This window comes from Orycteropus afer, unplaced genomic scaffold (assembly GCF_000298275.1).
Source record: "Orycteropus afer afer isolate SDZICR_OR568_19922 unplaced genomic scaffold, OryAfe1.0 scaffold00266, whole genome shotgun sequence".
Taxonomy (NCBI): Eukaryota; Metazoa; Chordata; class Mammalia; order Tubulidentata; family Orycteropodidae; genus Orycteropus; species Orycteropus afer.
Genome location: NW_006921853.1, coordinates 4,573,880 through 4,584,589, shown reverse-complemented (window position 1 = coordinate 4,584,589; position 10,710 = coordinate 4,573,880). Strand labels below are relative to the sequence as shown.

Sequence of the window (10,710 nt, the reverse complement as noted above, 5' to 3'; positions counted from 1 at the left end):
ATTCACAGGCAGGTCAATGTAGCCTGACTTGGGAAGTTAACTAAACCAATCAGATTCCTTTTCTTGGGAATTTGAACCATGGACTATTGCGTGAGGGAGGCAATAAGTGGAGAAAGCTACAGATGAAAAGTTGTGATTCACGACCATGAGACCAGAAGAACTAGATGGTGCCTGGCTACCACTTTCAACCTCTCAGAAAGGGATCAGTGCAGGAAATCCGGGATAGAGTGGGAGAACAACGTGGAACAAAACTCAAAATCATAAAAGACAAGGTTTACTGATCTGATAGAGCCTGGTGAGACCCCTGAGACTATGGCCCCTAGTTACCCTTCAGGTCTGGAATTGAACTCACTCCCGTGGCTTCCTGCCAAACACCAGACAGGCATATAGGGTGAACATTTATATCACACAGATAACACTCCGTAGAACGATCAATCATGGGAAATCAGAAGGGCAGTATTTATACAGGGAAATAGCTCAGGGGGCAGGAATGCATAGGAAAGAAGGACACAGGGAAGAGGTAACTACAGGGAGGAAGTGGGAAAAGAGATGTTACATTGTAGGGAATTGCAGTCAATGTTATGAAACAAAACGTGTATGAACTGTTGTATGGAAAACAACCTTTGCCCCTCATTCAAGTCAGTGTCCCACAGAAAAAAAAAAAAGAGTATACACAGGGGAGCCTGTGAAATCTCCAGTGGGTGTGTCCACTTGTCCATTTGCCTGTGCGAGGTCTGCTCTAGATTTGCTACTCACCTGCTTAGAAACCTGCCATGATATTTTAGTTTCTTACGGCTGCTGTAAGAGAAATAGCATATAGGTGAATGGCTCTAACAAACAAATTTATTTTCTCACAGTTTAGGAGGTTAGAAGTCTGAATTGAGGACACCAGCCCTAGTGAAGGCTTTCTAGGTCTAAGGCTCTCTGTCCACTTTGGGAGAAAATCCTTGTCTCAGCTTCTCCAGTGGTTCCTCTCTGCATTCCTTGGAGATCTCTACTGGCATCTAGCTCCTTCTGTTTGTCCTCCTTTGCTTCTGGGACTAATGTGCTCTTTCCTATATCAAAAGCTATTGGTTTAAGACACACCTTGCACTGATACGGCCTCATTAACCTAATAAAGAAGCCCCTATTCCCAAATGAGGTTACATCCACAGGTATAGGGGTTAGGATTCCAAAACATATTTTGGGGGGCTATAATTGAATCCCTAACACAAGGATTCCCACTGCCCACAAGGACAGTTCAAAACTAGTAAAACCTGGCATCCGAGACCCCACCTGGCCGTCTAGCCACCTCTGCCAGGAGGTTCTGGGCAGCTTGGTGGGTGAGACAGATGTGCAGGCTTTTGCCAGTGGCACTGTCCACCCTGGCCAGGCAGAAGACACAGGCCACACAAGGTCACCCGGCTGAATACCAAAACCAAAACCAAAACCAAAACCAAACTCAAACTCACCGCCATCGAGTGGATCCCGACTCACAGTGATCCCTCCTTGGGTTCCCAGGCAGTATCTCCACGGAAGTAGATTTCCCAATCTTCCTTCTGATGAAAGGCTGGTGGGTTTGAACCACCAGCCTTCTGGTTAGCAGTCAAATGCCTTAGGCACTGCGCCACCAGAGCTTCCACCCACCTGCACAGATGAGCATAATGGGTGCTGAAGGTTCCACCAGTTCCTGGGAGGTGCCACAGGTCCTGCGGTTTTTACACTGAGGGCAGACATGTAAGACATGGGCAAAGATGGCAGACGGAACGCGATTCCAGAAGAAATGCAGGCTGCAGGAGGAATGGAAGAAAATCAGGGAAGCCCGGAGGGTCCCGGGCCCCAGTCTTCCATTGGGGATCCCCCTGCCCTCATCAGATGGGCATCCAGACTGTGTTTGCACACTCCTAGGAATGAGAAGATCTTTCCTGTAGCTATCCAGGGCTTTATCTGTACACAGACATAGGCTCTCACGCAGGCCAAAGTCATAGGTGTCCTCCCGTATTCGGGCATCCAGGAATTTAGTGATTGGGGGGTTGAACCTGGCCAAGGTTTGGGTTCTAAACCCCGGACTAGTCTCATAAAGTCTACGCCTCCCGCCTCTTTCGAAGGTTTGACCACGCCCCTTGATCGCAGTGATCCAGTTACTTTTCGGAGCGTCTGCGGGTACTCACTCTCTAAGGCCCCGCCCACACCAGCTTCCTAGGTCCAATCGCCATTTAATACCGCATGGGCATTCCGGCGGAGCTCCCTACAGACCAATCCCGAGCTTCCTAAGGGGCAACATTCAGGTCCACTGCCCAATCGTTTTCTAGTTCCGACCCTGCCCCCGCCTCAACCTCGCCCTGTATCTTCTACGCCACAGTGGTATTCGGGAGCTCGGACCAGGCTCAGGCTACTGAAAGAAGCTGCAGGCAGCCGCCGGACATTAAAGCAGGGCAGGCAGGACCCTGGCTTGGCCCTGCCCTTGGGACCAGTCCGCTCCCTGATCCCTCCCCCCATCCCTAGGTCCAGGGCCGGGGTCCAAGGCCACACCACCGACCGGAGACACAGCATCCAGCCCTTCCGTGACTCGTGTCAAACCCAGCACCCATTTGTGGTGCGCACTGCACAGCCAAGGCCAGGCAGCCGGGAGCATCAGTAACAGCTGCAGCAGGAGCCTGTGAGATCGAAAACGGACGGCTGGCACTAGGACCCCAGACCCAGCCCTGGGGGCGAGCGGCGGGATGGGGGAGTGGGGGATGCAGGCGCTGACCCACATTCCAAGGAAGCGTGAGCCCGGAGACAGCTTACCCCTAGAAACCTGGCATCTGGTGTGTCAGGGACCAGGAGCCACATCCCCTCCTGAAGCCAGGCACTGGGAACCTAGAAGTTTAGTCTGGTTCTAGGGTTCAGATGCCTCCTGGAAACCAGGGGTCAGGCTCCACTGCCTCCTCTTCCTCTGCCAGATACCACCTTAGAAACCAGGGGGCCCGATCTGGGGTCACTGGCTCTTTAATTCTTATAAAAGGCAATGCTTTTTTCTGGTCACAGGGGCTGGCCTGCTGGTTTTTCTGCCTGGCAACCTCTTCCACTACTTCTTATAATCTGCTCCTCCTCATTTATATTCCACTCAGATGTCACCTCCTCTAACAGATGACATTCTCTAAGCACTGTATCCAAAGTTACCACCTCAGTCACTCTTCCACGCTCTTCTTCCTCTTGGCCTCAGGAGTACGGAGCTGATGCCACCCCATCTCACCTGTGTCCCAGACTGGTCCGGCCCAGTTTCATTGTTTCAGGGACAGCTACTCATAGTGGTCTTTCCTCACAGGTGATACTGAGCTGGGAGAGCCCAGGGTGAGAGAGAAAAGCAGTCCCAGCCTGCTTGTGGTCAAAGTCAGTTTGATCCAAGCTTGCCTGGGATGGGCCTGACCACAAGGATGGTAACAGGATGGGGAGGCTGGACACCTGGAGGCCCTGGGCAAGTCCCTGCAGGAACACACATGCACAGGGGAGTCTCCAAGCTCTTTCTTTCTTTTTTTTTTTTTTTAATTTCTTACAAAACCATGTGTCCCAGCCAAAGAGGATGCTGCAGTTCCTCCCCAGGCATTGTGGCCTGAGAGGGGAGGCCCCCATGAATGCCAAGGTGCCAACCCCAGAAGAACTGTCCCCTCCTCTGCATAGAAGCCAGTGTGGGGAAGGGAGTCCAGCTGAAGGCTCTGTCCCATTCCTCAGCTGCTGGGAGAGAAGGCCAGGCTTTAGATTCCTGGTGCTCCCAGTGCCTGCAAGGGAAGGAGGGAAAGACAGTCAGAGAGGAGGAGCAAACGGGAGGGGAGGAGGAAGGTTAAGGATGGGCCAGGCCAATGGTTGGGCCTGCAGTATCTCACCGAATGTGTGATGCTATCCAACCGCTATCGTGATACCAATGATGACAGACAGGATGAGGACAATGACGGACACGCAGACGGCAATCAAGATTTTCTTCTGCAGGAGAAAAGGGGCTCAGGGAAGCTCACTCAGGAAGGGAGGGTGGGGCTCTCAGGCCAAAGCAAGGAGAGGCTCACCTTCTGGGCTTTCTTCTGGTTCTCCAGGGCTTTCTTGACATGCTCCTGCCCACGTTCCACGTAGTCTGCTGAGCTCAAGATGTTCTTCTCAATCCGGTTGATCATCTCTCCCTGTTCAGAGGAGGGCGGCAGCTCAGGTGGATAGGGATGGTTGGGGATAGGGGCCCAGTAGCTCCTCTGTCTGCCTACCCGAGGGTGGTAGTTAAAAGTTTGTGTGTCAACTTGGCTGGGCCTGGTTGAGTGGCTGGGCAGCTGGTGGTAGTTATTCCCCATGATGAGACTGGCAATCAACTCCATGGTGGGATCTACTGGAGCGGCTGAGTAGCTGCTTTAGGGACATGGGCTGCTTCCCGTATGTAAGCAGCAGCTTTGAGGAAGGTCTCTAGCTTTTTGGCACGCTTGAACCCTGCATGTAGTCAAGTCGTTGCTGATCTTAGGACTTCTTCTGGATTTGAATTAGTGGCCTGCTGTATTGTCTGGTAACACTGGGACTATGCCTTTTTACTTGTCAGCCTTGGGTTTGTCAGCCATAGCAGCCAGCAGCTGCCTGAGTGAAGAAAAGCCTCTAGCTCCAGTGGGCTGGGAGCAAGAGGCAGAGCTGAAGCCCAAGGTTGAGGGGCTTTCACCCAGCTCCTAGAGCCTGGCACTTGGAACTCAAGACTTCCAGCCTCCACAACTGTAAGAGAATAAACTCCTGTTTGTCTAAACCTTTCCATTTGTGGTCTGTTCCTGTCAGAGCAGCACTAGTAAACTGAAATACCAAGCCTCGAATGACTGCAAGATATTCCCAGCAAAAGACACCGCATTAACAAAGGATGGAGGATGGATCAGACCTGACAGAAGTTCAGATTCCCAAGTGGTGGCTTCCAAGCCCCCTGCTGTCATCACATGATCCCTCTCCCCTGCTCCCAGCATAATCTCATTTGCACTGGTGGCTCCAACCTTTTCACAGACGGGGAACCTTTGTTCTCTCACAAATCTGTCTGAATTCACCCTTTCTTCCAGGCCAGTCTCCCAGCTGTTGAGAAGCCCTTCCCCAGCCCTGCCTCCTCATGGTACTGCCAGCCTTCAAGGTCCTGGTATTCCTATGGGATGAAATCACTTCCCCATGACTCCCAGATGCCACAGGGCACTGCAGGGGTCAGCTTCTCCAGGACAGGACTGGAAGCTCACCTCATCCCATTCAACAGGGCCAGGGGAAAAACTCCATACCCTCAACCAAGTACAGATTTTAGGAGGCAGGGCTTCTGAGGGCAACTTTGACAGGAGCTCTTAAGGGCATAAAGTGAATTCTGTGGGGGGAAGAGGAGGCAGGGTTGGGGTTACACCTGGGGTAGGTTCAAGTTGGGAGTTGGAGGGGATGCAGGTCACCATGTGTGGAGACATGATCACCTGGACAGGTGTAGCCAAGCGTCATGGAGGTGCACACAATTTTGGAGGCGTGGCTAAGGATGGAGGCCCTTGGCTGGGGCGTCTGACTGGACATGGCCTCATGTTGGGAAGGGCCATCCTGGGAGCATGGACAAATCTGGCTGAGATTCAAAGCGTCGGGGCCAAGGCTAAGGCTGGAGGTGTGCTGACAGTCATGCCTGGGGGTTCTGATGGAGCATGGTCTTACTTCTGGGGGTGGAGCCAATTCAGGGGCGGGGCCAAGCCCAGCAGGCTCCCTGGGGTGCCCACCTGCATCTCCACCTCAGTAGCCAGAAAAGTGAAGATCTCATGAAGTTCACGGATACTGCGTTCAAGCTGCTGGATCTCACTGTGCCGGGCGGAGATCTCATTTAGGGCCTGCCGGGTCACTTGCGTGTCCTTCAGTATCTGGGGGGGGTGGGCAGAAAGGGGGAGGGCACGTCACAGGGAGGCCAGCAGCAGGTCAGAAGTTCCTGTTGAGCTCTAGGGGCAGCCCTATGGTCTGGAACTGAGGCCAGGCTTCTGATGAGCTACTCTAGGCAAGCCAATGGATTCCCTTCTGTGCCTCAACGTTACCTCTCTGAAAAAGGGTGTGGGCTCAGGGAGGCCAGGAGGCCCAACAGAGGGCGGCTGGCTGTGGCTACTCACGTTGGACACGAACACCTCGCTCTGCCCACTGTCCAGCATCTGTTCCAGTTCCTCATCAGACACCATCCCAGCGTTGGCTGTGAAGGAAGAGGCCAGGCTGAGTGTGGGGTCAGGGCACCCCGTCCCTCCCCGTCCATGCTGGGGCCGGGCACCACAACACACTGATCTTCAGCTGCCTCCAAATCCGCTCCACGTTCTTCTCTCGGTACTCAGACTGCATCAAGTTGCACTTGTTGATGAGCTCCACGAATTGCTGAGACAGGACCCCATGCTGAGTGGGGAGAACAGAGGCTGGGTACCTTGGGGAGGGTCTGTGTCTGGTCCGGGCCTCGGCATCTCCGAGGACACAATGAGCAAACTGCGTGAGCTATCATGAGGTGCCTGCTGGCTTAACCACCTCATGGTGGCCTCAAAAGGCTGCTCCATTTCTCTCCCAGTGAAAGCTAAAGCTCTCACCAAGACCTACAAGAACTTACGTGATCGGCCCCTCCCCTATTATCACAGTGACTTAACCCCCTACCGCTGCTGTCCCTTCACTCACTCCCTACAGCCACAGTGGCATCTTTATTCCCCCTGAGGAAAGCTCACTTGCACCTCAGGCCTGTTCCTTGCCTAAAATGTTCATTTTAAGTACGTCAAATATCATCTCCTGAAGGAGGCTTTTTCCACCTTATTTAAATTGCAATCTCACCTTCTAGCACTTTTAATCCCTCATCTCTTGCTGAACTCAACCTCTCTTCTTAGAGCCTAGAGGCCACCCACCAGGAAGCCTGGCAGTCAGCCTGATGCAGATCTGCAGACCCACCTACACCTTCAGCCTCTCACATCAGCAACCACCAAGACTCCTGCTAAAACGCCTGCTCTGGACTTCTTTGGGGCTTCTTTGTCCCGCCTTGTCTTCCCCGATGCCTTAAATGTCTTCATCCCTTGGCACTCCTCCCTCAAAGGCACATCTGCTTTCAAGATGCCCAAACCTCTCCATCTTCAATCTGGGGTCTCTCCTGAGCTCTGGGCTCACCTACTCCAACAACCCCAACCAGTCGTCACGGGGCACCCAGAGGGGGCTCACCAGACCACCTCAAAGCTCCTTACTAAAATGTTGACTCACTGACCTTTCCCCCAGGACAGTTCCTCTTCCCGACTTCCCAAATTCGAGGTTGTCCTTGTCACATGAGCTGGAAGCCTCCTAGTCATTTCTGACTTCTCCCTTTCCTTCCCTGGGCAGGGCCATTAGTCACTCAACCCCTAATTCCCCACCACAGATACTGGAAAGCATGTCTCCCACAGCTGTCGACTCAGCAATTGTTATAACAGATTCGGAATCAGAAGACTTGAGTCCTTGACCTTGAGTGAGTCATCTCTCTCTCTGAGCCTCAGTTTCCTTATGTGGGAAATTAGCAGGTTGGACTTGATCTTTAAGGGCCCTTCATTCTCACTTCTGCCATCTAATGATCTATGAAATGTAAAACACTTCCTGAAATGCCTCAGTTCTGAGAACATGAAACCTACCTGGGTTTTTCTCATTCGTGTGTTGAATGAGTTAAAATTCTCATCAGCTTCCTCCTTCTGGGGCTCTATGGCTGTGGAAAGACACCAGGGTATGGGTTAGGGTTGACCTGTGGCTTCTGAAGATTGTTTGGGGATCAGGACACAAGGCCAGGGCCAACCCCAGTCATACAATAAGGAGGTGGTTAGGTTCATAGGGCTTTTTTTTTTTAAAAAAAATTTATTTTATTTTATTGTGGTGAAAACATACACACCAAGACATTCACCAGTCTAACAACTTCCACATTTAAAGCTCAGGAGCATTGGTGCCATTTTTCATGTGGTGCCACCATTATTGCTATCTTTTTCCACAATATTCCACCACCATTAGCATAAACTCCAAACCAAAAAATAAACCTCACTGCTGTCGAGTGACCCCCACTGAGTTGCTGAGGCTGTAAATCTTTATAGAAATAGATTGCCCCATCTTCCTTCTGTGGAGCAGCTGGTGGGTTTGAACCACTGACCTTCTGGTTAACAGTCAAATGCCTTATCCACTATGCCACCAGTGCTCCTTATAGCATAAATTCAATGGCTCGCAAACAAAAGCTTCCCCATTCTCCCTCCTATTCATACCAAACCAAACCAAACTCACTGCCATTGAGTCAAATTCAACTCACAGCAACCCTTCCTTGGGTTTCTGAAGCGTTATCTCTACGGAAGTAGATTGCCCAGTCTTCCTTCCATGGAGTGGCTGGTGGGTTTGAACCACCAGCTTTCTGGTTAGCAGTCAAATACCTAAGGCACTAAGCCACCAGAGCTCCTTTCTCCTATTCATAAAACTCTCTAAATGAAATACAACACAGCATGAAACGACTAACTGTGAGCCTCTAAGGGAAGAAAGTGTATTTTTCTTTACCACGTTTCAGTGAATTCCCACATGTATGCAGATGTCTAAAAAAAACCCATATGCTTGCACCAAAGAAGGCATATGGGGCAGCAAGAATTGTAGGAATTAATGGTTTCATTGTAAATAAAGGAACAGGAGAGTCAGACCTTGGTGTGGAAAATATGCTGCACTGGAAGCAAGAAGACCGAGGTTCTAGACCCAGGTCTACTATGTGACCCGGATATAACACTGGCCTCTCTGGGCCACACACTGCAGACCGACCAGCAGGTAGGCAGCACCCGATGAAAGGATGTATCCGAAGTCTTGGAACCTCACCCTTCAGCTGTGCGCGGATTTCCCTCCCCAGCTGTTTGATCTCCTCGCGCAGGTTCTGCAGGTCCTGCTTCATGCCTGAACAAGAGAAGAAAGACCATGACTGCCCGACTGCCCAACAACTGCCTCTACAACAAACCACCCGGGCCACCATTTGTGTGGAACTACAACCCCCACAAGCCCTCCGGCTGAGCATGCGCTCTACACTCGGGATTTCACTCACTCTCCTCAGGAAGGGGCGTGGCCAGGATGGTGACCTGCTGCTTCTCCAAGTCCTGGACTTTATTCTCCAGCTTGGCAATAGTCTGCCGAATTGTCCTGACCTGGGAGAGTGACAGCGTGGGCTGAAGGAGACATGGGAGTCCTCCAGACAGCACTGTTCTTCATGTCCACCAACCCTGGCCCCTCGCGAATCCAGGCCGAGACCTTAGCCCCTTACCTTGTGGAAAAACTCATCGTCTGGGTTCCCCAGCCGAGCCGTGTCCGGGTGCACCACCAGCGCGACCTGCTCCTTGTCCTCATCGTCCGAGCTGTCATCTCCCTGCCGGAGCCAGGGTCACTGGCATCACTTCTTTGCTGCTGCGCTCGCCCCACAGAACCTATGGGCTTCCGGGTCTCTCCTTCCTGGCCACCCTTCCCAGTCCTGACTACCAGAAATCCTGCATCCCAGCCAGATCTACCCCGTTTGCCCGCCCCCAACCCTGCTGCCCCGTCTTCTCACCTGCCTCAGCTCGTGGGTCCTGTCCCGCATGGCGGCCCGAGCTCCCTCTCCCCTGCGCTTGGCCCCGAGGGCCTCAAGGAGCTAAGTTTGGAACTCCCTTCCCCACTCACACTCTGACACTCCCTTCCCTCACCCTGCGGACCCCAACACCTCCACGAGCTGCCAAAGGCTCTGTCCCTTGCACAGTCCACAGGCAACGGGAAGGACCCAGCCTCGGATACCCCCTAGAATCCACAGGTTGGAATTCCCTCCTCTTCCCCCCCAACCAGCTCCTGAAGCCTCAGCCCCGCCCCCGCTGGAAAGATTCGGGGCATGCGTAGAAGGACAGCGTCTCTTTATCGCCTGAGGCAGTGGAGGAGGCCGGAAGCTGTGGCGCCCCGAACGGAAGCAAAACTGGCAGGATGTGAGAACCCGCCCCCTTTACAGGAACCATCTCATCTTCCAACGGAAATCCAGTTGCCAAAAGGGGTGGGAGTGCGTCATTTGTACGTCATCTGCGAGGCAGCTCGTCTCACATCACCCCATGGCGCCCCCCTCCGCGTCACGTGACCGGCCTCCTCGCTGCCCCGCGGACCGCAGAACTTGCTGTTTTTCAGTGTCACGTGTCCTAGTTCTGTGAACTCGGTTTCTGGGACGCCCTCCTCTCCACCAGGTCCCCGACCCTCCCGCGACCGAGCTACGCCCCCAAAAGCCCACGAGTTGGGAGACTGGGGGACGCTGACTACCCCTAGAGAAGCCTTTTGAGGTCGTGGGTGGTAGGACCCTTGCTGAATTTCTCTTTCTTTTGGCTCCCGAGCGGTGGGCAGAAACTGACGACTTAGAATTTGGGGCTGTCAGTATCATGGGACGTGGAAAGTCAGAGAATAATAAAATAGGAGTTGTTAGCGTCAGAGAATTGCAGGGCTTTGTAGGCAGAGAATCTGGGGGTGGGAAGTGACCTCACCCGAGGCAGAATCTCCTCTCCCGCATACTCCTGGCACAGCCTCTGACAGGTGGGCGGCCGCCCGCGCTGCTTGAACACCGCAGTGCCGCTGCACTCACCATCTTCCAAGCAGCGAGGCCATTTCGGGGCAGCTCAGGCTGAGGAAGGTGCCGGCATCCTATTGAACCTCCTGCTTCCCTGCCACTTACACCTCCCACCCCTGCCTTGCATCTGGTTCTGTCCTGGAGTCCCCGGTCAAGTGCTCACGTTCAACAAACAT

General features: G+C 53.0%; 1 protein-coding gene across 1 annotated transcript; it reads right to left on the bottom strand.

The window, feature by feature from the left end:
• Positions 1-3,858: 3,858 nt before the first annotated feature.
• STX4 (syntaxin 4) lies at positions 3,859-9,538 on the bottom strand. The gene is made up of 10 exons (XM_007950264.2): positions 9,509-9,538; positions 9,227-9,328; positions 9,011-9,110; positions 8,791-8,865; positions 7,590-7,660; positions 6,243-6,351; positions 6,081-6,157; positions 5,703-5,840; positions 4,023-4,133; positions 3,859-3,942 (listed from the first exon to the last, which is right to left on the bottom strand). The coding sequence occupies exons 1-10, from the start codon at positions 9,536-9,538 to the stop codon at positions 3,859-3,861; spliced, it is 897 nt and encodes a 298-aa protein (XP_007948455.1).
• Positions 9,539-10,710: the final 1,172 nt, after the last annotated feature.